General features: G+C 50.0%; 1 protein-coding gene across 4 annotated transcripts in view; it reads right to left on the reverse strand.

The window, feature by feature from the left end:
* Positions 1 to 9,967: 9,967 nt before the first annotated feature.
* TMPRSS3 (transmembrane serine protease 3) overlaps positions 9,968 to 25,167 on the reverse strand; it is a 114,075-nt gene continuing 98,875 nt past the window's right edge. For 2 of the 4 annotated variants that reach the window (XM_068270727.1, XM_068270725.1), the window contains 2 exons: positions 24,382 to 24,534; positions 23,969 to 24,270 (listed from right to left, as the gene is read on the reverse strand). In XM_068270727.1, coding sequence (XP_068126828.1) covers positions 24,229 to 24,270; positions 24,382 to 24,534 — 195 coding nt within the window. In that variant the 3' untranslated portion in view covers positions 23,969 to 24,228. Of the gene's footprint in view, positions 10,361 to 23,968; positions 24,271 to 24,381; positions 24,535 to 25,167 lie in introns of those variants that run through there. The other 2 variants (XM_068270726.1, XM_068270728.1) reach the window with 2 other exon arrangements.

Raw genomic sequence — 25,167 nt, forward strand, 5'->3', positions numbered from 1 at the left:
ATTAGATTATGACAGTGGTGGCGAACCTTTTGGAGGCCGAGTGCCCAAACTGCAACCCAAAAGTCACTTATCGCAAAGTGGCAACAGCAATTTAAACTAAATACTGTACAAACGTTTTAACTCATACATGAACATTATGGAAAATCCAAGTTGAACTGTGAAGATAAACAATTTCATCCATCCTACTCCTGAAAAATGTATTCAATTTTTTAGAACCTCCCAGTTTTATTTTCTGTTTTAAAAAGCTAAAAAAGTAGGTTTAATGCTATTGTCTCATATGATAAGGATTCAGCTTTTCCCATAGTCTCGCAGTTAGCAATCATGTGACCCCCAACAAGACAAATTCAGCAATCATGAGGCCCCCAACAAGACAAATTCAGCAATCATGAGGCCTCCAACAAATCATGAGGCCCCCAACAAGACAAATTCAGCAATCATGAGGCCCCCAACAAATCATGAGGCCCCCAACAAGACAAATTCAGCAATCTTGAGGCCCCCAACAAATCATAAGGCTCCCAACAAGACAAATTCAGCAGTCATGAGGCACATAAATAGACAGCATTTCACATAAATAGGCAGAATCCCCCCTTAATATGGTAGCCCCCACGTTAGGTAGTGAGTGACAGGGACCCCCAGGTTAGCTAGTGAGTGACAGGGGCCTCCAGTTAGGTAGTGAGTGACAGGGATCCCGATAGTGAGTGCCAGGGAGCCCCTTTAGGCAGTGAGTGAGTGCCAGGGAGCCCCTTTAGGCAGTGAGTGAGTAGAGTTGGGCCGAACCTCCGATTTTCGGTTCGCGAACCGGGTTCGCGAACTTTCGCGAAAGGTTCGGTTCGCGTTAAAGTTCGCGAACCGCAATAGACTTCAATGGGGATGCGAACTTTGAAAAAAAAAAATAATTATGCTGGCCACAAAAGTGATGGAAAAGATGTTTCAAGGGGTCTAACACCTGGAGGGGGGGATGGCGGAGTGGGATACATGCCAAAAGTCCCCGGGAAAAATCTGGATTTGACGCAAAGCAGCGTTTTAAGGGCAGAAATCACATTGAATGCTAAATGACAGGCCTAAAGTGCTTTCAAACATCTTGCATGTGTATACATTAATCAGGTAGTGTAATTAAGGTACTGCTTGACACTGACACACCAAACTCATCGTGTAACGCACCGCAAACAGCTGTTTGTGTAGTGACGGCCGTGCTTTACTGGTGCGCACCATGGCGAGAGTGCAGGTTTTGGTGGCTTTACAGCCCATATGGTCGCCTGGCTGATGTAGCTGAATGACAGAACAGTGACTGTCCAGCTGATCAAATTTGGTCTGACCACAATGAGGCAACGACCTTATTATCGTGGGTGTGCCCCCCGAGACACTCATCTAGGCGCCGGTCATTGCTCCATTGTGATACGCAAGCCCCTTCACCACGGCAAGGTAATGATCACGAAGGGGAATGGGCGCATGTACATGCCTTTTCTTTTGTTGTTGCAGCTGCCCGCAGTGCAGCCAGAAAAATTAGGCAGTCATGTACACGCACCCGAAAAATTATTACAGCGGCCGCTGCTAGCAGCGGCCTAAAAAATTCAGCAATCCGCCTGGAGTCCCGGACCCTGTTGGTGGTGGCGGAGAAGGTAGTCAAGCGGCCTGCAGGCAGACATGCTGTGTGGAGGGACTGGGAGCGACTTAGTCTTCTTGGGGCAGGCCAGGCAGCCAGTCACACGGCGTGCAGGCAGAGATGCTGTATGTGCGGGGACTGACTTAGTCTTGGGGCGGGCAGCAGCCCTCCGGGATCCATGCCTCATTCATTTTGATAAAGGTGAGGTACTTAACACTTTTGTGACTTAGGCGACTTCTCTTCTCTGTGACAATGCCTCCAGCTGCGCTGAAGGTCCTTTCTGAGAGGACGCTTGCGGCAGGGCAGGAGAGAAGTTGGATGGCAAATTGGGACAGCTCTGGCCACAGGTCAAGCCTGCGCACCCAGTAGTTCAAGGGTTCCTCATCGCTGTTCACAGCAGTGTCTACATCCACACTTAAGGCCAGGTAGTCGGCTACCTGCCGTTCCAGGCGTTGGTGGAGGGTGGATCCGGAAGGGCTAAGGCGAGGCGTTGGACTAAAGAACGTCCGCATGTCCGACATCACCATGAGATCGCTGGAGCGTCCTGTCTTTGACTGCGTGGACACGGGAGGAGGATTAGTGGCAGTGGTACCTTGCTGGCGTTGTGCCGTCACATCACCCTTAAAGGCATTGTAAAGCATAGTTGACAGCTGGTTCTGCATGTGCTGCATCCTTTCCACCTTCCGGTGAGTTGGTAACAGGTCCGCCACTTTGTGCCTGTACCGAGGGTCTAGTAGTGTGGCCACCCAGTACAGCTCATTCCCCTTGAGGTTTTTTATACGGGGGTCCCTCAACAGGCAGGACAGCATAAAAGACGACATCTGCACAAAGTCGGATCCAGTACCCTCCATCTCCTCTTGCTCTTCCTCAGTGACGTCACGTAAGTCAACCTCCTCCCCCCAGCCGCGAACAATACCACGGGAAGGTTGAGCAGCACAAGCCCCCTGCGATGCCTGCTGAGGTTGTTCTCCTGCCGCTGTCCCCTCCTCCTCCTCCTCCTCCTCCCCCAAAGAAACACCTTGCTCATCATCCTCTGAGTCTGATTCGTCTTCTGCACACGACTTCTCTTCTTCCTCCTCCTCCCCCCTCTGTGCTGCCGCAGGTGTTGAGGAAACAGCTGGGTCTGATGAAAATTGGTCCCATGCCTGTTCCTGCCGTAACGGTTCCTGGTCACGCTCATTCACAGCTTCATCCGCCACTCTACGCACAGCACGCTCCAAGAAGTAAGCGTAGGGAATTAAGTCGCTGATGGTGCCCTCACTGCGGCTCACCAGGTTGGTCACCTCCTCAAACGGCTGCATGAGCCTGCATGCATTTTTCATCAGTGTCCAGTTGTCGGGCCAGAACATCCCCATCTTCCCAAACTGTTTCATTCTACTGTAGTTGTAGAGGTAGTGGGTCACGGCTTTCTTCTGTTCTAGCAGGCGGGAGAACATGAGCAGGGTTGAGTTCCAGCGAGTCGGGCTATCGCAAATGAGGCGTCTCACCGGCATGTTGTTTTTGCGCTGAATTTCCGCAAAGCGTGCCATGGCTGTGTAAGACCGCCTCAAATGCCCACAGAACTTCCTGGCCTGCTTCAGGACATTCGCTAAGCCAGGGTACTTTGCCACAAATCTTTGAACCACTAGATTCATGACATGTGCCATGCAGGGTATGTGTGTCAGCTTCCCCATATGCAAAGCGGCAAGCAGATTGCTGCCGTTGTCGCACACCACGTTGCCTATCTCCAGGTGGTGCGGGGTCAGCCACTCATCCACCTGTTTCTTAAGAGCAGCCAGGAGAGCTGCTCCAGTGTGACTCTCCGCTTTGAGACAAGCCATGTCTAAGATGGCGTGACACCGTCGTACCTGGCATGCAGCATAGGCCCTGCGGAGCTGGGGCTGTGTAGCTGGAGAGGAGAACTGCCACTCAGCCAAGGAGGAGGAGGACAGCGAAGAGCATGTAGCAGGAGGAGAGGAGGTGGCAGGAGGCCTGCCTGCAAGCCGTGGAGGTGTCACAATTTGGTCCGCTGCGCCCTGCTTGCCATCGTTCACCGCCAGGTTCACCCAATGGGCTGTGTAGGTAATGTAGCGGCCCTGCCCGTGCTTGGCAGACCAGGCATCCGTGGTCAGGTGTACCCTTGACCCAACGCTCTTCGCAAGAGATGACACCACTTGCCTCTCAACTTCACGGTGCAGTTGGGGTATGGCCTTTCTCGAAAAATAAGTGCGGCCTGGCATCTTCCACTGCGGTGTTCCGATGGCCACAAATTTACGGAAGGCCTCAGAGTCCACCAGCCGGTATGGTAACAGCTGGCGAGCTAACAGTTCCGCCACGCCAGCTGTCAGACGCCGGGCAAGGGGGTGACTGGCCGAAATTGGCTTCTTCCGCTCAAACATTTCCTTCACGGACACCTGACTGCTGCTGTGGGCAGAGGAGCAGGAACCGCTCAAGGGCAGAGGCGGAGTGGAGGAGGGTGCCTGTGAAGGTGGAAGGGAGAAAGCGGCAGAAGCAGATAATGCACCTGATGGAGGAGGAAGAGGAGAAGGAGGGTGGCTTTGCTTTTGTGTGCTGCTGCTGCTTTTGCTCAGGTGGCCATCCCATTGCTGTTTGTGCCTTTTCTCCAGGTGCCTTCGTAAGGCACTTGTCCCTACGTGAGTGTTGGCCTTTCCACGGCTCAATTTTTGTTGGCAGAGCGAACAGATGGCTTTGGTCCGATCTGAGGCACACACATTAAAAAATTTCCACACCGCTGAGCCACCCTGGGATGTGGGCACTATGGGGACCTCAGCAGCTGATGCTGAAGGGCAAGTTGGCTGGCTGTACATAGGTGGCAATACATGGTGCCGGACACTGCCACCAGCTGTTTCTGACGAAGAGCTGCCCCAGCTTCTTTCAGCAACTTCTCTCCTCCTCCTACTCTCTGACTCCCCCTCTGAACTGTCCCCCTCTTCATCTCCTCTATTGGGTACATACAGAGGATCCCTATCATCGTCATCATCGTAATCATCCTGCCCAGCTTCGCTTACCTCAGACAAATCCAAACATGCACCAACATCAGTAGGTCCTTCATCCTCCTTACACGTTACATCCATAATGTTGCCGCGTAACTCAGACATATGAGCTGGTGAAAATTCATCTGGCTGTAACAACAATGGCTGTGCATCAGTGATTTCACCACTAAATAATTCTTGCGAAGTGTCAAATGCAGCGGAAGTGGTGCTAGTAGTAGCGCTGGTGGCTGAGCAAGATGAGGTGTTCTGTGTCGCTAAATACTCAACCACGTCCTGACAATCTTGGGAGGTGATGGGACGTGCCTTCTTCCGAGCACTGTACTGTGGGCCAGGTCCACACGAAATTACATTTACACGACCTCGCGCAGACCTGCCGGGTGGCCTTCCTCTGGCTCTGCCACTACCTCTTCCTCTACCTGTTTTGTCCATATCGGGTATGCACGGAGTGGTATATCACACTGCGTGCACTCACGTAGGTAGGTGGGTTCACTTAACTGCACAGGTATGCGCACTGATGCGGTGGGTCCACTGAACAGAACAGGTATGCAGTGGCGGGTTCACTAAACAGAACAGGTATACAGTGGCGGTTCACTAAACAGAACAGGTATGCAGTGGCGGGTCCACTGAACAGAACAGGTATGCAGTGGCGGGTTCACTTAACTGCACAGGTATGCGCACTGATGCGGTGGGTTCACTGAACAGAACAGGTATGCAGTGGCGGGTTCACTAAACAGAACAGGTATACAGTGGCGGTTCACTAAACAGAACAGGTATGCAGTGGCGGGTCCACTGAACAGAACAGGTATGCAGTGGTGGGTTCACTAAACAGAACAGGTATGCAGTGGCGGGTCCACTGAACAGAACAGGTATGCAGTGGCGGGTTCACTAAACAGAACAGGTATACAGTGGCGGTTCACTAAACAGAACAGGTATGCAGTGGCAGGTCCACTGAACAGAACAGGTATGCAGTGGCGGGTTCACTTAACTGCACAGGTATGCGCACTGATGCGGTGGGTCCACTGAACAGAACAGGTATGCAGTGGCGGGTTCACTAAACAGAACAGGTATACAGTGGCGGTTCACTAAACAGAACAGGTATGCAGTGGCGGGTCCACTGAACAGAACAGGTATGCAGTGGCGGGTTCACTTAACTGCACAGGTATGCGCACTGATGCGGTGGGTTCACTGAACAGAACAGGTATGCAGTGGCGGGTTCACTAAACAGAACAGGTATACAGTGGCGGTTCACTAAACAGAACAGGTATGCAGTGGCGGGTCCACTGAACAGAACAGGTATGCAGTGGCGGGTTCACTTAACTGCACAGGTATGCGCACTGATGCGGTGGGTTCACTGAACAGAACAGGTATGCAGTGGCGGGTTCACTAAACAGAACAGGTATACAGTGGCGGTTCACTAAACAGAACAGGTATGCAGTGGCGGGTCCACTGAACAGAACAGGTATGCAGTGGCGGTTCACTAAACAGAACAGGTATGCAGTGGCGGGTCCACTGAACACAACAGGTATGCAGTGGTGGGTTCACAGCACAGGTATGCAGTGGTGGGTTCACAGCACAGGTATGCAGTGGTGGGTTCACAGCACAGGTATGCAGTGGTGGGTTCAATGAACAGGTATACAGTGGCGGGTCCACTGAACAGAACAGGTATGCAGTGGTGGGTTCACAGCACAGGTATGCAGTGGTGGGTTCACAGCACAGGTATGCAGTGGTGGGTTCACAGAACAGGTATGCAGCCAGACAGGAACAAGCTAAGCCTAACTAATCTTTCCCTGAGAGACAGTCTGCAGCAGCTCGCCCTACTCTGACTAATGCAGGCACACGAGTGGCCGTAATGGCCGCCGCTGCCTGCCTTATATAAGGGGGGGTGGGGCTCCAGGGGCTAGTGTAGCCTAATTGGCTACACTGGGCCTGCTGACTGTGATGTAGAGGGTCAAAGTTGACCCTCCATGTGCATTATGGGGCGAACCGAACTTCCGCAAAGGTTCGCCTGCGGGACGCGAACGCGAACCACTGAAGTTCGCATGGAACCGTTCGCAGGCGAACCGTTCGGCCCAACTCTATGAGTGAGTGCCAGGGAGCCCCTTTAGGCAGTGAGTGAGTGCAGGGAGCCCCTTTAGGCATTGAGTGAGTGCCAGGGAGCCCCTTCAGGCAGTGAGTGAGTGCCAGGGAGCCCCTTCAGGCAGTGAGTGAGTGCCAGGGAGCCCCTTCAGGCAGTGAGTGAGTGCCAGGGAGCCCCTTCAGGCAGTGAGTGAGTGCCAGGGAGCCCCTTCAGGCAGTGAGTGCCAGGGAGCCCCTTCAGGCAGTGAGTGAGTGCCAGGGAGCCCCTTCAGGCAGTGAGTGAGTGCCAGGGAGCCCCTTCAGGCAGTGAGTGAGTGCCAGGGAGCCCCTTCAGGCAGTGAGTGAGTGCCAGGGAGCCCCTTTAGGCAGTGAGTGAGTGCCAGGGGGAGCCCCTTTAGGGAGTGAGTGAGTGCCAGGGGGAGCCCCTTTAGGGAGTGAGTGAGTGCCAGGGAGGCCCTTTAGGTAGTGAGTGAGTGCCAGGGGGAGCCCCTTTAAGGAGTGAGTGAGTGAGTGAGTGCCAGGGGGAGCCCCTTTAGGGAGTGAGTGCCAGGGAGCCCCTTTAGAGAGTGAGTGCCAGGGAGCCCCTTTAGGGAGTGAGTGAGTGCCAGGGAGCCCATTTAGGGAGTGAGTGCCAGGGGGAGCCCCTTTAGGGAGTGAGTGAGTGCCAGGGAGCCCCTTTAGGGAGTGAGTGCCAGGGGGAGCCCCTTTAGGGAGTGAGTGAGTGCCAGGGAGCCCCTTTAGGGAGTGAGTGAGTGCCAGGGAGCCCCTTTAGGGAGTGAGTGAGTGAGTGCCCGGGAGCCCCTTTAGGGAGTGAGTGAGTGCCAGGGAGCCCCTTCAGGCAGTGAGTGAGTGCCAGGGAGCCCCTTCAGGCAGTGAGTGAGTGCCAGGGAGCCCCTTTAGGCAGTGAGTGAGTGCCAGGGAGCCCCTTTAGGCAGTGAGTGAGTGCCAGGGAGCCCCTTTATGCAGTGAGTGAGTGAGTGCCAGGGGGAGCCCCTTTAGGGAGTGAGTGAGTGCCAGGGAGGCCCTTTAGGTAGTGAGTGAGTGCCAGGGGGAGCCCCTTTAGGGAGTGAGTGAGTGCCAGGGGGAGCCCCTTTAGGGAGTGAGTGAGTGCCAGGGAGCCCCTTTAGGGAGTGAGTGCCAGGGAGCCCATTTAGGGAGTGAGTGCCAGGCGGAGCCCCTTTAGGGAGTGAGTGAGTGCCAGGGAGCCCCTTTAGGGAGTGAGTGAGTGCCAGGGAGCCCCTTTAGGGAGTGAGTGCCAGGGAGCCCCTTTAGGGAGTGAGTGAGTGCCAGGGAGCCCCTTTAGGGAGTGAGTGCCAGGGAGCCCCTTTAGGGAGTGAGTGAGTCAGTGCCAGGGGGAGCCCCTTTAGGGAGTGAGTGAGTGCCAGGGAGCCCCTTTAGGGAGTGAGTGAGTGCCAGGGAGCCCCTTTAGGGAGTGAGTGAGTGCCAGGGAGCCCCTTTAGGGAGTGAGTGAGTGCCAGGGAGCCCCTTTAGGGAGTGAGTGCCAGGGGGAGCCCCTTTAGGGAGTGAGTGAGTGCCAGGGAGGCCCTTTAGGTAGTGAGTGAGTGCCAGGGGGAGCCCCTTTAGGGAGTGAGTGAGTGCCAGGGGGAGCCCCTTTAGGGAGTGAGTGAGTGCCAGGGAGCCCCTTTAGGGAGTGAGTGCCAGGGAGCCCATTTAGGGAGTGAGTGCCAGGCGGAGCCCCTTTAGGGAGTGAGTGAGTGCCAGGGAGCCCCTTTAGGGAGTGAGTGAGTGCCAGGGAGCCCCTTTAGGGAGTGAGTGCCAGGGAGCCCCTTTAGGGAGTGAGTGAGTGCCAGGGAGCCCCTTTAGGGAGTGAGTGCCAGGGAGCCCCTTTAGGGAGTGAGTGAGTCAGTGCCAGGGGGAGCCCCTTTAGGGAGTGAGTGAGTGCCAGGGAGCCCCTTTAGGGAGTGAGTGAGTGCCAGGGAGCCCCTTTAGGGAGTGAGTGAGTGCCAGGGAGCCCCTTTAGAGAGTGAGTGAGTGCCAGGGAGCCCCTTTAGGGAGTGAGTGCCAGGGGGAGCCCCTTTAGGGAGTGAGTGCCAGGGAGCCCCTTTAGGGAGTGAGTGAGTGCCAGGGAGAGCCCCTTTAGGGAGTGAGTGAGTGCCAGGGAGCCCCTTTAGGCAGTGAGTGACAGGGAGCCCCTTTAGGGAGTGAGTGAGTGCCAGGGAGCCCCTTTAGGCAGTGAGTGAGTGACAGGGAGCCCCTTTAGGGAGTGAGTGAGTGCCAGGGAGCCCCTTTAGGCAGTGAGTGAGTGACAGGGAGGCCCTTTAGGGAGTGAGTGAGTGACAGGGAAGCCCTTTAGGGAGTGAGTGAGTGCCAGGGGGAGCCCCTTTAGGGAGTGAGTGAGTGCCAGGGAGCCCCTTTAGGGAGTGAGTGAGTGCCAGGGAGCCCCTTTAGGGAGTGAGTGCCAGGGGGAGCCGCTTTAGGGAGTGAGTGAGTGCCAGGGAGCCCCTTTAGGGAGTGAGTAAGTGCCAGGGAGGCCCCGCCGCCGCTCCCCCCACCCCCCTTACCTTGTAGCAGACCTCAGGATCAGCGGCGACCCGACCAGTAAGAGCGGGCGCTGGACGCACCCGCTCGATATGCGGAAGTGATGTCACTTCCGCATATCAGTGCGGGTGCTGGGTCCTAGCGCCCGAACGATTGGTCGCCGGCTCGCCGCCTGATCCTGAGGTCTGAGTGACGCGGCGGCGGCGGCGGCGGCTGGAGGGAGCCACTGCCAGAGGGGGCTGGGCGGAGATCCGTGGCACCCAAGGATAGATTGGGGGCACGTGCCCCCCCCAAAATAGGGCTAGCGACGCCCCTGCTTCCTTTGCCTGTCATATGCATCTACCGATGCCGCTTAGTATTCGGTAGCCAGAGGTACCCTCACTATTAATTTGCATAAGACAGGTGGGAGGATAGCACTCGAGGAGCAGAGTGAGTCACCTTTCTATCATCAGGCGCCTGTAGGCAAATGCCTACAGTGCCTTATGGCAAAACCGGCCCTGTGTATGTGCTCCATTATGCGCAGATCTATCTAGCAGTTGGATTTTTTTACCTGGTTTTAGGGTCTAAAAGCTTGTGAAAAAAATGGTACCACTGATAAACCCTAAACTCCGGGCGTAACCATACTGCCAGGGAGCTTAAAACAAATTGTATGAAGCTTTCCATTGGGCCAATCAAATTTAGGACTAGCTGATGAGCCCAATTCCAAGGACATACAATTTGCACGTTATTAACTATTGACATACCACATGGGATGAATGCGCAAGAAAAAAAGCAACACCGCAAACTGCACCTTTTATTCAAGTTTCAGCATTCCTTTTTGGAAGCTTCAGCCAATTGTGAGAAATCAGGATCAGTGTTAATACATAATGTGAGGTGAATCTGTAAGTCTGATAATGTGGTCAGAAGTTGTCTTGTAGCAGAACAGTCAGCATAGCCAGTATGAGATGTCTTGGCTATTGATCGCTCTGCGGTGTTGACATGCTTGTAAGTTGATAAGGCCAATCAGAGAGGCTTCATACTGACAACACTGCACAGAGAGCGGGCGATTGGCGGGGCTTCCCTGTTCTCACGTTTTACCAGCCCCCCTCTGTGCACTCGTTACATGGCTGCTTAGCCTACAGAGTCCACTGCGCAGACGGTTACTAGACACGGATAACCCTTCAGTTCAGTTTATCTTCCTCTCTTCTCTCTGCAAGAACAAAACACAAGTTCAGTTTATGCACTGGGAACTCCCTGCAAAACTCACTGGGGGAGATTTATCAACGCATTACTGACAGTTTTTTCTTCTTAACCTGTTCTAACCAGCAGTGAGAACAGTTCTGCATGATAATAAGAACCTTCTTAAATCCTAGGTAATAGTGGTAATTTAGCATGAATTTTTAGAGCTGCACTACAGTTAAGAAAAGTGCAAATCCATCCCTAAACTGGCGCAGAATAAGAAGTGCTTGATAACTGCAGGCTAGACATGATTGCAGAGTGTAGGCTAGACATGATTTGTGATGTGCTCCTCCCCCCCAGCTGTATTCCTCCTCGGAGCCTGCTGCTATCAATACAGCAGGTGTGTTGGTTACCTCAGCAACAGCAATTCCCCTCACACACTGCACAGTCTGAGAGACCTTTAGCTCCTCCTATTTTACAACAGGTTTAGAAGGAATCTGCACTATCTAATGATTTCTTAAGATGTCTGAGACAGTTCTGCATGGATTTCTAAAAACCTACCAATACTTTATACTGTTAATAAATCTGGCCCACTAAACTTTGGGAACAAAGTATTTTTCATTGAAAAAAATGTAAATCTGTCCAGGTTGAGGGTCCTTCCTTGATGACACTAAGGGCCCGTTTCCACTACACGGGGTATGATGCACTCACCACACCACACCGCAAGGAAAAGGCAACAAATTTACATCAGTGGAGTAGTTTCCATTGACAAGAATTCCCCTATGCGATCAGGCACAATGCAACGTGGGGGGATTTATGGATAGCACTCTGCAGTTTTCCACAGCACACGTCCGACTCCCCATAGCCGCCGACGGGAAGCCACACGACGACGCTGTACAGACAACCACCGGAAGTACCTGCAGGGTAGGGCCGGAGCTACCATAGGAAAAAATAGGCAATTGCCCCAGGTCCCCAGAGCCTGTAGGGGCCCCCAAGTTGTCCCTCCTCCATCTTAACTGTTGCTCCCCAGGGACTCTGCAGAGTCTGTTAAGTTGGGAGGTGATTGGGGGAGGGTCAGCAGCCAACTCAGGGGCCCAGGAGGGAAATTTGGCTTCAACAAAGGGCCTCTAATGACGCTTTTTGGTTTGGGGGGGGGGGGTGTCTGTTGGGGGACCCCAGGCTAATTTTGCCCTAGGGCTTGAACCGGCCCTGCTGCAGGAGGATGCGAGGTGATGCGGCAATTATTTTGTATCATAAACGCCAGTAGAAACGGGCCCTTCAAGCAAACCTGAAGCGAAAATAAACTTATGAGGCAATGAATTGTATGTGTAGTACAGCTAAGAGATATAACATTAGTAGCAAAGAAAATAGTCTCTTATTGTTTCCAGTACAGGAAGAGTTAGAAAAAAAAAACTTCAGTTGTTATCTATGCAAAAGAGCTTCTCTGAACTCTTCATCCCACTGGGTTAAATACAGTCCTGCTTCCTGAAGCACTTAAACCGCCAATAAACAGCGAGAGACAGCTTGAGATAAGGTTTTAGTGCAGGAAAGTTCAAAAGGTCATTATTTCTACTTTGTTTTATAGCTTTAAAGATAGGGTGTGGTTTTAAAACTGCAACTGTGACAGAATGATGCAATGTTATATTAAAAAAAGCTATATAACTGAAAATAAAAATATGAGATTATTTTCTTTGATACTAATGTTGTATTCATTATCCGTACTACTACTATACAATTCATTATATCATAAGGTTTTGGTTTTAAGGAGCCCAATGGAGCAAGTTGCCCAGCAGTGGAGGTGCCAGTGAGGCTGAGGCGTGGCCTATACCCCTGACATGCTACCGGGCCCGGTCTGGCCACATAATCCGGTGAGTCCTTTCACATTGGGGGTGGGAAACCGCAGCCCTGTCATATGCAAGCTTAAAGGTGAAGTGCAAGATTGGAAGCTTTTTACTACAGTAGAGACTATTTTGAGCACTTACTCACTATAGTCTATATTTACTTGAGCTCTTCACAAAAGCGCTCCACCTGATTGGACTGGTGCTGTAGTAATACTGTAAAGGCTTTGAGTGATTGCAGGGACCCGGGAGAAAGAGAAGACTAGCGGAATACACACAGAGGAATGTGAATCCAGAATGAACATACCTTTCTGCTTACCTTAGGTAGCTTTGCCTCAAGTGAGGTGTGCTTTAAGGTCAGTTACACACTTAATATTAGCGGTGTAATGCAAGCATCCCATCACATCACAGAAACCAGCTTTTTATATGACCCTGTGCCACTGTGCGGCGACAGGGTCATATGCATAGCTCCGCCCCCGGCTACTGACGTACTCCCTGCTGGGTATAAAGTTCCCTGGTGTCTAATGGCACAACCTTCTCTCCCCTATAAATGTTCCAGGTGTTTAGTGGCCTCCTCCCTACCATATACAGTTCCCTGGTGTCTAGTGCCCCCCCCCCCATACAGTTCCCTGGTGTCTAGTGGCCCCCTCTCTCCCCAACACAGTTCCTTGGGGTCTAGTGCCCCTAATCTCTCTCCCATACAGTTCCCTGGTGTCTAATGACCCCCATCCCTCCCCTACACAGTCCCCTGGTGTCTAGTGCTCCCCCCCCACATACAGTTTCCTGGTGTCTAGTGTCCCCCCCGTACAGTTCCCTGGTGTCTAGTGGCCCCCTCTCTCACCAACACAGTTCCTTGGGGTCTAGTGGCCCTAATACCTCCCCCATACAGTTCCCTGGTGTCTAATGACCCCTATCCCTCCCCTATAGAGTTCCCTGGTGTCTAGTGCTTTCCCCCTCCTTCCCGTATATGGCTTCCCTGGTAATTTAGAGCTTTACCTCTTATCTATCTTCCCTGGTGGTCTAGAGTGGGCCAAACATAATGCAAAGTGGGTAAACTACTTGCGGGCCAAATGTGTTGGCTCTGTGGGCCAGACTTCGCATTCTCAGGCATGTCCAAAGTCCGGTCCGGGGGCCAAATGCGGCACATCAATCCATTTCTGGTGGCCCCCAAAGCTCTCTATAGTTAATTCCATGTGGCCTGCAGGCTGTACCTGTGGTGCCGCATAGAAGGGCCACCACCAGTAACAGCCCCTGATAAATAGCTGCCACTGTGCTAACGTCACACGGTATATGCGTTTTATTTCCCGTGGAAATGTTTTGTCAAAATGTCACAGTGTACTATATGCTGGTGCTTTATAAATGAATAATAATAATACCTAACCGCAATCAGAAAATTTTTGTTTCATTTCACTCATTTGGCCCCTTAGCTCTCTCAAGAACGGTGATATGGCCCTTGGCCTAAAAGTTTGGCCACCTCTGCTCCATAGCTCCCAACTGTCCCTCTCTAGGAACCCTGTCCCTCTGTCCTTCTTTCTCCCTCATTTGTCCCTCTTTCAGGACTCATGTACAGATCTATGTAAATATATGTGTTTTTCCACTGAAAAATGTGTTTAACTTGCAAAAACTTTATTTCCATCCTTTAAATCAGTGGTCCTCAAACTACGACCCGCGGGCCGAATGGGGCCCTCCAAAGCTTTTTTACTGGCCCTCAAACACAAAATGTATAACTTATAGATGTGGTCCACTGCACCTTTAAATACCCGCATATAGAATTGCAGTGCTGGCACCACCCATCCACATGCTGTAACAGCCAGCTAGCAGTAATTCGCTGGCTTCCCATTCTGCATTAAGTGACACTGCTGTCTAAGTGGACAGCAGGTTGTCACCTGGGTATCTGGTGCACAAAGACGTTCTTCGGGTGCCGCATGACTGAATGGCTGCTGCTGGAAGTTCTCTGGGCAAGATTGGGAGGAATCAATACCTAGATTCAATGTAATGTTTTTAAACATCATTTTATGTATGTTCGGCCCCCAAGCTGTATGAAGTATGTTCACCTGGCCCTTCACTGAAAAAGTTTGGTGACCCCTGCTTTAAATGTATATATCTCTTATTCAAGTGTTAATATGAAGGATAATGATGAACCAGAATAGAAAGGACCAGTGTGATTTGACTTATAAAACATATTTTCTTTTATGAAATCTTTATGGTATGCGTAACCATGGACGTGCTGAGGGGCGTGATTAGGGGTGTGGCTTAAGTGTCCCTCTTTTCTCTCTCTCTCTCTTTCTCTCTCTCTCTCTCTCCCTCCCCCCCTCCCCTGTTACAGGTTTCCTTTAAACTTACCTGGATAGAGTGTAGGTCCCATCCTGGTAGCCCAGCCAATTTTTGTGCCCAACCTTAACTTTTCCTCTTTTGATAAAGCTACTTAAAGACGTCAGAGTTTTGTTGTCTAAAATGGGTGTGAAGAATTCTTTAAATTATGTATTAGTGATAATCGTTAAACAAACATGCTGCTGGGCTCCCTGCCCGACAGCCTGTGCTGCGCTAGGGAGAGGTGAGAGAAGGAGTAGAAACCCTGTGTTATGGAGAGGGGAGAGAAGGAGTGGTGCCATGGACTACAATAGTGGTAGCACAGTACTCACCAAGTTTCTTGTCAGCTGAAGTGGAGGTCGCTGACATTAGGCATCACCTGTACACATGCTAGATTGTCACTGCAGGTGTTCTACACAGATTGTTCCAATACCACCGCTTATCCTTCCTAACCTCTTAGATGATCCCTGACATTAACGGGTCACCCAGATTTTTGGTCATCTTGATTTCACAAAAGTTAATATAATAATAGAGACACTAGACTATGACTACGGTAGGTATTAGACTGTGAGCTCCTCTGAGGACATGACGATGTACTCTGTAAAGTGCTGCAGAAGATGTCAGTGCTATATAAAGAAATAATAATAATATGGTAGAGACATTAGACTGACTATGGCAGAGATTAGATTGTGAGCTCCTCTGAGGATGGTCAGTAGCATGATTATGTACTCTGTAAAGTGCCGCAGTAGATGTCAATGCTATATAAATACATAATAATATGGTAAGATATCAGACTATGACTATAGTAAGGATTAGATTGTGAGCTCTTCTGAAGACAGTCAGTGACATGACTATGTGCTTCAGAAGATCTCAGTTCTATATAAATACATAATAATAATAATATGGTAGAGTCATTAGACCAGGGGTCTCAAACTCAATTTACCTGGGGGCCGCAGGAGGCAAAGTCAGGATGAAGCTGGGCCGCATAAGGAATTTCACAATCGCGGCACATCACTGCCTCTGCCCGCCGCTCTCACTCTTCCTTCACAGAGAGGGGCGGGGAGAGGCGGCGATCCGTGCGGCTATTGACGTCAGGAGGGGCAGAGCTGAAGCTGAAAGCTCTGCCCCTTCCAGGAAATGCCGGCGGATTGCCCCCCGGGCGATTTGGGGGCTCTGCAGCCCTCGTTTAGCGGCGGGGATGCGGCGGATTACTTGGGAGCACTGAAGCGAACTATAAAGGAAGCTTTTGCCGGCGAGGGCCACAAAATATTGTATCAAAGGCCGCAAATGGCCCGCGGGCCGCGAGTTTGAGACCCCTGCATTAGACTATGGTAGGATTAGATTGTGAGCTCCTCTGAGGACAGTCAGTGACATGACTATGTGCTTCAGAAGATTTCAGTGCTATATAAATACATAATAATAATAATATGGCAGGATATTACACTATGACTATGGTAGCAGGGCCGGGCCGAGGCAGAGGCAAGAGAGGCTCCAGCCTCAGGGCGCTATGTAGGAGGGGGCGCACAACTCACTCAGCTATCATTTCCCTATTGTGTATGAAGCAGAGAGAAATAAGAAAAGGGGATACATGGCAGTGACTGCAAGCCAGATAACTAGAGATTAGGAAGTTGAGGGCTCTGGGGTGCCTCTTAGTCTAATAGCAATCAGAGTGTGACGGCTGGGGTGGGAGGGATGGAGGGGCGCACTTTGGTGTCTCAGCCTTGGGAGCTGGAGTGCCTTGTCCCGACTCCCGGCTTTGTATGGTAGGATTCGATTGTGAGGACAGTCAGTGACATGACTATGTACTCTGTAAAGTGCTGCAGAAGATGTCAGTGCTATATAAATAATAATAATAACAATATGGCAGGACGTTAGACTATGACAATGGCAGGTATTAGAGTGTGAGCTCCTCTAAGGACAGTCAGTGACATTACTATGTACTCTGTAAAGTGCTTCAGGAAATGTCAGTGCTGTATAAATACACAATAATAGTACTATTATTATGTACTACTTACTTCAAGGCAATGGGCTTGATTCACAAAGCGGTGCTAACCTAGTTAGCACGCCTAAAGACTTTTGGGCGTGATAAGCATTGCACTAAGTAGGTTAGCACCGCTTTGAGGGAAAAATTCAAGTTTTACGCGCGCAAAGTCCGGTGCGCGCAAAACGTCGCATAGGGTTTAGTGGCATTGCGCACGTAAAACTTCATGCGCACAAACTTTTACGCGCGTAAAACTTTACGCGCAAAACTTTGCGCGCAAGTTTATTTTATCACGCCTAAACTGAGTTTAGGCGTGATAAAGGGCTTTTCTCACCAGCGTGCTAACTGTTAGCACGGCTTTGTGAATTAAGCCTAATGTGTTTTATTCAATATCACCTGCTCATTTAATAAATCGAAGTATCTATAATAATCATTCCCAAGCCGGCCGCAGTGTGTCTGTCTGTTTGTCCCCCTGTCCCGAACACACCTCCTTCTGCCCCGCTGTGACTGGCCGTGGCAGTGTGACCGGCTGCCCGAACACACCTCCTTCTGCCCCGCTGTGACTGGCCGTGGCAGTGTGACCGGCTGCCCCGAACACACCTCCTTCTGCCCCGCTGTGACTGGCCGTGGCAGTGTGACCGGCTGCCCCGAACACGCCCCTTCTGCCCCGCTGTGACTGGCCGTGGCAGTGTGACCGGCTGCCCGAACACACCTCCTTCTGCCCCGCTGTGACTGGCCGTGGCAGTGTGACCGGCTGCCCCGAACACACCTCCTTCTGCCCCGCTGTGACTGGCCGTGGCAGTGTGACCGGCTGCCCGAACACACCTCCTTCTGATCCGCTGTGACTGGCCATGGCAGTGTGACCGGCTGCCCCAAACACGCCCCTTCTGCCCCTCTTCATAGGATGAAGTGGGCCATCGCTCTGCCAAGTTGAGCCACAGGACAGATCTCTTGTGGGGTAGTGGTCGGGGGCCACTGGACACATGCATGATTATCGGGGGGTGGATCCAGCATAGCTAATCAGCCTAGGCTAAACATCAGTGGGGGCGGAGCTACATACAATTAAGCTATGTTTCCACTAGTGCGGTGTGATTCCGTTGTGGAAAACGCGGAAACGAATTTGCATGCGGAGGCGAATTCGTTCGTGTTTGTATGCAAATTTTAACCATGTCAGTGTGCTTTTACATTAATATTACGTGAAAACGTACGTGAATTTGCATCAAAAATTCATGCGTTTTTCCTATTATTACATTACAGGCGAATCGCACCCTAGCCTTGCGGTGTGCGAATTCTGATTGCTCTGCTGTGCAGATTTTCTCTGCACAGCACACCGTGCAGTTTTTGGGCTAGTGGAAACAGGCCCACTGACTATTATTGGCTATCTGTCACTGGCGTAACTCACATTATGTGTTGAACACCTACCTTGCGTGTTACACTAGCACAGTGATCTGCAAACTTGGCTCTCCAGATGTTAAGGAACAACAAGTCCTACAATGCATTTGCCTTTATGAATCATGACTGTGGCTGTCAGACTCCTGCAATGCATCGTGGGACTTGTAGTTCCTTAACAGCTGGAGAGCCAAATTTGCAGATCACTGCACTAGCAACCAGGGCCGGCGCTACCATAGAGGCAAAGGGGGCAATTGCCCCAGGGCCCCAGAGCTTGTAGGGGCCCCCAGTGGCTACAAGAGGAAAACATTTTTTTTTTAAAAAGACCTTATAGTTTTTGAGAAAATCGATTTTTAAAGTTTCAAAGGGAAAAAAAATACACATGTAAAAACCTGCCAACTTTAATGGTTAATAGCAAATCCACCTTAAGTGCTAGCAACCCTAAGTTTGCAGGATATGTTAAAGGGGAACTGAAGAGAGAGGTATATGGAGGCTGTCATGTTTATTTCCTTTTAGACAATACTAGTTGCCTGGCAGCCCTGCTGATCCTCTGCCTCTAATACTATTAGCCATAGCCCCTGAACAAGCATGCAGCAGATCAGGTGTTTCAGTGGTTCAGACTTATAAGTCAGATCTGACAAGACTACCTGCATGCTTGTTTCTGGTTTTAATCAGATACTACTGCAGAGAAATAGACCAGCAGGGCTGCCAGGCAACTGGTATTGATTAAAAGGAAATAAACATGACAGCCTCCATATACCTCTCTCTTCAGTTCCCCTTTAAGGAGATCATTGGGAATACGATGAAAAAACTATTTTTCAAAAAGACCCTATAGTTTTTGAGAAAATCGATTTTAAAATTTCAAAGGAAAAAAGTATACTTTTAAATGCAGTAAATGTCACTTTTAGTAGCAAACCTAACGGTAGTGTAATTTTCATGCATCAAAAGAAAGAGCAATACATTTCCTGATGGGTTTTCCAGGGGGTCCATACGCAGCCGCAGCGCTTTGGCCAGGGATCGCTATACAGCCGCAATATGGCTGTATGAAGATCCCTGGCACTTTTTCCTATTTTCCCAATTTTTTTTTATGTTTAGAGTGTGGGAATTTAAAAAAAAAATGATGTGGGGTCCCCCCTCCTGAAACTTTTTAACCCCTTGTCCCCCATGCAGGCTTGGATAGCCAGAATGTGGATCTTCGACCGATTGGGGCTTCACACCCTGACTATACAAGATGCAAGAAAGGTCCCTTAATGCCGATTTTTGTTCCGGGGTATCTGTTGGGTGGCCCCCCCAGGTTTATTTTGCCCTGGGGCCCCATTGTTGCTTAAACCGGCCCTGCTAGCAACATAGGTTTTGTGTATATACTGTATATGCAGTGAGTTAGGCAAATTACAGTAATGGGTGATGTAATTTATGTAAATCCATTGCATCATAGCCTCAGTAAATCAGTCCCACCATGTAACTAAAACAAGCAAGTCTCGCCCGCTTAACGCCACTAGTTCAGAATCGTATAAATGGAAATAGTGAAAGTGATGGGCTTCCAGGCCACATTACTGGATAGACCTCTAAGGCCCGGGCCTTGGGCAGCAGCTGGTCAAGGGGCGGCTGAACATGGACGAGGGATTGCTAAATGTAGAAGAAGAGGCTGCAAATGGAATACAACGGTTGCAAATAAGGAGCAACACATGGAGATAGGGAGCTGCAGCCCAAGGGACCTGTATAGAACTTAAAGTGAACCTACAGACTATGCCCCATCAAAGAAAACTGCCTGGGCATTTTTCCCCTGATGCTGTGCAAAGCATGATGGGTTTTCTGATGTTGTTGTTCTCGTTGCCTAGCAACTGGGAGGGGTGATCAGGACACATGACAGTTGGAACTGTGTCTCATGTTCCCGGTCACCTCCTTTCAACCAAAAAGAAGGCTGCCCCCATGAAATCACAAAAATGTGCCTGTACTTTTAAAACAGGGTGGGTAAGCATAAGTGATTATATTACCTATCTGTTTTAATTAACAGAACTAATGTAACTTAATGACAGTATGTTTGTTTAGGCTGAAGTTCCAATTTCGTAAGTTTTTTTGACCAAAACACAAGGGGCTTGATTCACAAAGCGGTGCTAACCTACTTAGCACGTCTAAAGTCTTTAGACATGCTAACCAGGGTGTTAAGTAGGTTAGCACCGGATTTCTCAATTGAGAAAACCGGTGCTAACCTACTTAGCACCCTGGTTAGTGCGCCTAAAGACTTTAGACGTGCTAAGTAGGTTAGCACCGCTTTGTGAATCAAGCCCAAGGGGGGAATCTCTGGATCGCCCCATGCAGGCCCAAAAACAAAAAATACTGTCTTTAATTGTCATTAAGAGGAACTGTCGCGACAATCTTTAAAAATGTAAAACACATACAAATAAGAAGTACATTTCTCCAAGAGTAAGATGAGCCATAAATTATTTCTCTCCTATGTTGCTGTCATTTACAGTAGGTAGTAGAAGTAGAAGGAGGCTGCTGTATGTGCATGTCAGACATGGAAGAGGGGGCTGCACAAGGAATGGGAGGGGGTGCTGCACATGGAAGGGGAGCTGCAAGAAAGTTGGCCTGGGGCGGGAAAAGTATAAATCCGGCCTTGTGGGCTTCACTTATGATTCTGTAACTTTCTCGAGTAACAATTTGTCGTTGTGGAATTTTGGAAGCCTGTTGCAGACACATGACTCAGCTGTTGTTATCCATTCGCTACACCAGCCAGGTAGTGCTGTAAACTCTGCTCTAGAATAAATCTCGGCAGGCCTGGAATCCAAATATGACCAATCTAATCTGCCCGCATTCTAGCCAACTCTGCGCAGCTCCTTATCACAGTGTGCATGTGGCGTATCTATATGGCGGCGATAACCTATCCTGCAGACAAATATTTCCTCATTATTTGTCACACCTTCGTCAGACTCCCCAGCCATGGCCTAGGCACCGGCGTGCAAGCGCGTCTTTCCTGTGACGCCAGGTGTGACTTCTGTACACATGCCCTAAGCATGATGCTCACATTCCAGCCTCAGGGCCCGTTCACACTAGAAATCGCTAAACGCAATCGCAAACGCTGAACAATTCTCTGGAGTTTTCCAGTGTTTTTTTCCTAGACATTTTCCAGCGATTTTTCACTGTACAGAAAGCGTGTTTACAGCAATTAGCGTTTTGTGATTTCTAGTTCAATAAGCTGTGTCTAAGTCTTTCATAAACAGGAAATGACATCTGCACAGGAAAAAGAGGTGCTTTGTGGGTAAACGGCAAGGTTTGATGGGTAAAATCGCTGGAAAAACTATTGATTGTGAACAGGCCAGCGCTTTCAGAGCGATTTACCAGCGGTCCTATACTTAACATTGAAACACTAATAGCTCAGAATCGCTCAGAAAATGCTGCAGGCAACACGTTTACGTTTCAGCAAATCGCAAATCGCTTAGATGAGAGAACTTCCATATACTCTTCATTGTACAAGCGTTTATCAAAATGCTAGCGATTTTCAGCAATGCTGAAATCGCTTGTAAAGCGCACAAGTGTGAATGGGCCCTTAACCCGCTTGGCGGTATGAATCTTTATGGATTTTAGGGTCTAAAAGCGGTACAATTGTTTTGCCCCCTTTCAGACCCTAAAACCTGGAAAAAAATCATGCAGCCAGGGAGATCTGCACAGCCCCAGCAATCACTCACCTCATTGGGCTTCAGTGCTGCAGTTGTGCCTCCATCCTCCGGGTAATCATCAAAGGTCCGCACCATCCAAAGTTCAAATTTCAAGTTTCTTTATTTATAGCTCTTGTAAAAAGACATGATTAAAAGCAAATCTGCATGATGATGACGCACAGGCGTTTCGATACTTCTTTCTCAAATCATTGATGCTGCAATGATTTGAGAAAGAAGTATCGAAACGCCTGTGCGTCATCATCATGCAGATTTGCTTTTAATCATGTCTTTTTACAAGAGCTATAAATAAAGAAACTTGAAATTTGAACTTTGGATGGTGCGGACCTTTGATGATTGCTGTGGATTCCCTGTGACTCCAGGGGTGGTCTCTGCACGCCAAACCCATTGGTGCAACAACGCTGGTTCTGATCCATCCTCCGGGTGGCGCTGCAACTCTAAAGTGAGATTACCGGCTGTCGTCATGACAGCTGGTAATCTCACCAGGAGAAAGCAGAGCCCCGGAGGAGAGGAAGAAGAATGGCGTCCAACGTCGGGATCCCCCGGGAGGTATGGAGAAACGCCCGCTGCGCACATTGCTCTGCACAGAGCCTCCGGTGGTTACCCCAAGCAGAGGTCGGGATTACCGATCTTAGCTGTGGTTTTCCATGCCGACCCTAGCTCGGGGCTACCGCCAAGCAGGTTAGAGTGTTTAGGTGCCCATACATCGGATGGTGTATGGGTATACTGACCAAGAGACACATCTCTCTCTGATCAAATCTGATCGGAGAGAGATCTGTTGCCTGCCCATACACCACAGGCTGATTCCCGGTCAATTGCATGATGGAATTGATCCGGAATCGGCTTTGTGATGCTGCATCCGCTGCCTCGCTGGTCCGACACTGTCATCACTAATGGACAATGTGCCCCCCCTCTCTAGGCCCAGTGCACGTTACGCCGGCAACCAAGTGGGGCGCATGTATGGATGAGGACAGCGCCCGGAGCCAGCGGCGGACGTAGACCCTTCATGTATAGTGTACTGGGCACCGGGGGCCGGGCATATTTACCACTGGAGGTGACAACGTTGGGGGTTTCATCTCGTTCGTTGCTCATCCCAATATCGCTTGCCCCTACTGATGCGCACCAGACCGACCCCGATGGCCCGACAACTTACAATATGTCTGACCAATTCATGCGACCGCTTTTGGCCTGAAATTGGTCGCATCGTCAATCAGGCATACATTTGGCAGCACTGATTTCATTTGATTCGATTATAATAATCGAATCATTGGTTGGTCCACCACCAAGTCACCTGACGTATGGCCACCCTTAAAGCCCGTACACACGCAAGAATGATGGTGCCCAATGGGGATCGGGACCTAATCCCTCAGGTGACATAGCTGGGCCAAGGCTGTACAGATGCATAGCTAGCCTACAGGCTGAGGATGCGTTTTAGGCCTCCTTTCCCTGGGGACAGAGCTCATCTGGGCTGTGGAGACTGGGGCTTCCAGCTTAAAGTCATATTTTTCAAGGAATGATTGGGGTATCGGGAGGGGGGGCACACAAGGAATGGAATGGACAATGCACAGAAGTATATGGATCCAACATGAACACCCCCCTATGCTTAGCTTAGGTATCTTTGCCTTAGGTCAGGTTTACGTTAAATCAGATTAAATGTTTGCTTGAAATGGACAGTTTTATGTTGTGTTTAAAGGTATCTAAGGTTGGAGAGAGTTGAACAAATTTAGAAAAGGAGTTCCATAAGACTGGAGAAGCATGTGATAAATCCTGTATGCCCGAGTGGGATTCAGATTGGACAGCAGAGAGCAGGATGCAGTGAGGGTGGTAATAATCTGTAATTGCTTTGATTATACATGAAGAGCCAGATTAAGGGCTGGTTCAGACGGACGTTTGGAGGCGTTGCGTTTGCTGGCGTCGCGTTCAGCAGCGTTCGTGTGCGTTTGGATGCGGTCGCGTTTTTTCTTCCCTAGGGGGACATTAGCCGTCGCGGTTAACCTCCCCTGGAAGCTACATGTAGCTTCCAGGGGCTCCTTGAACGCCAGAGAAAATCGGGACCCAAACGCCGCGTTTGTGTAAACGCGCTTGAAAGCTTGGTACAAACGCTCCCATTCACTTGAATGGGAGCGTTTAACACCAAGCCCTGAACGCTGGCTGTAAACGCTCTGCAAACGTCCGTCTGAACCAGCCCTAAAATGGATCTGAGATGAAAAACTAACTATAACAAGTAACTTGTCTATATATCTTATCTAAAGTTAAGATCGTTTACACAGTATACCGTGCTGCAAACAGCTTCAAAAGTTTATGATTATTTATTCCTGTGATACAATGAGGGCAGCCATGTTCTGTTTGCCACAGGCTGAGGGCTAGAGATGCTATCAGCTTGCCTGTGTGTAAATTCAGTCCCCTCTCCTCCTCCCTCCTCCCCTCTGCCTCTGAAATCTCTGGCTAGTAACCTCCTCCTCCTCCTGCCCAGACTGAGCTCCCATAAGCCCTTGCTACAGTGCCAAGGCTCTCTCAAAAGCTGTGGGCGAGGCTTGTTTAGTTTATAGGGAATTAGAGTATTAAAACAAAACATAAAAAGTATTTGGCTTGAGGAATGCCCTATAAACTATATGAAAGGAACACAATTATGCAATGTGTAAAAGTTCATCTCGGATCCACTTTAAAGAGAGCTTTGTTGGTAAAATTTAGAAGTTTGAACTGGATCCTATATTTGATGGGCAACCAAAGGAAAGAGAAGGAGCAGCATCTGAAGAGAGAAATAAAAGTTGAATGAGAGGAGCAGAAGAATTCTGGGCAGACTGGAGACGTTCCAGCCTGCTCACTGGTAGACATCCGTCCTCAGCATGATGGTAGCTACCTCCATGTTTGTGTGTATCCAATCCAAGAATGAGGTTATCCGGGTGTACACCCCAGGCTTATATCTCATGGCACAGCCTACACCCCAGCTGGTGGTTCCCATCAGTTTCCACACTTTCCTGTCTTCACACGCCAGCGGGCCGCCACTGTCCCCCTAAAACGACATAATGGCTGTGTATGACTAATCATGGAGATATTTTAGAAACAAAAAGGCAAGTCCTATATACCGTAGTCTGCGCTGCATCTGGTATCCTTCTCCTCCCAGGAGCTGCATGCTCTATACTGCCACCATGAGGCTCCTGAAGACATGACATGCATCAGGAGCCTCAGGATGTCAGCATGCAGTGCACAGATGCCAGGAGGAGGAGACCAGAGACAAGACTACTCCCTGTGCAAGAGTGGGGTAGAGGAGCGGGCCCCTATAGCCCCCACCCCCATGGCCACAGGTTCTATTGTTATGCCACTGGACACAACAACACTTGCTCTCGAGAGCAATGGTGAGTAGTTGAGGCCCCCATATCTTAGGGGCTATTTGCAGCTCCAGGACTGCTCCCTTTGTAGTTATTTCTCTGCTTAAAGAGAACCAAAGACGAAGCACCCTCATGTATTTTACCATATATATCAATGGGAACATGACAGTAAACACCTACTCTGCTCTTTGTTTCAATTTTCACTGCTCAGTTTTCTTGTTATCAGCTCTGATAAAATCTCCGACTGAGCATTCAGTCTAGCTTTGCCCGGAATGATTATAGCTGAGTCAGTCTTCTGTGATGTCTTTTCAAGCCCA

This window comes from Hyperolius riggenbachi, chromosome 2 (genome assembly GCF_040937935.1).
Source record: "Hyperolius riggenbachi isolate aHypRig1 chromosome 2, aHypRig1.pri, whole genome shotgun sequence".
Classification (NCBI taxonomy): domain Eukaryota; kingdom Metazoa; phylum Chordata; class Amphibia; order Anura; family Hyperoliidae; genus Hyperolius; species Hyperolius riggenbachi.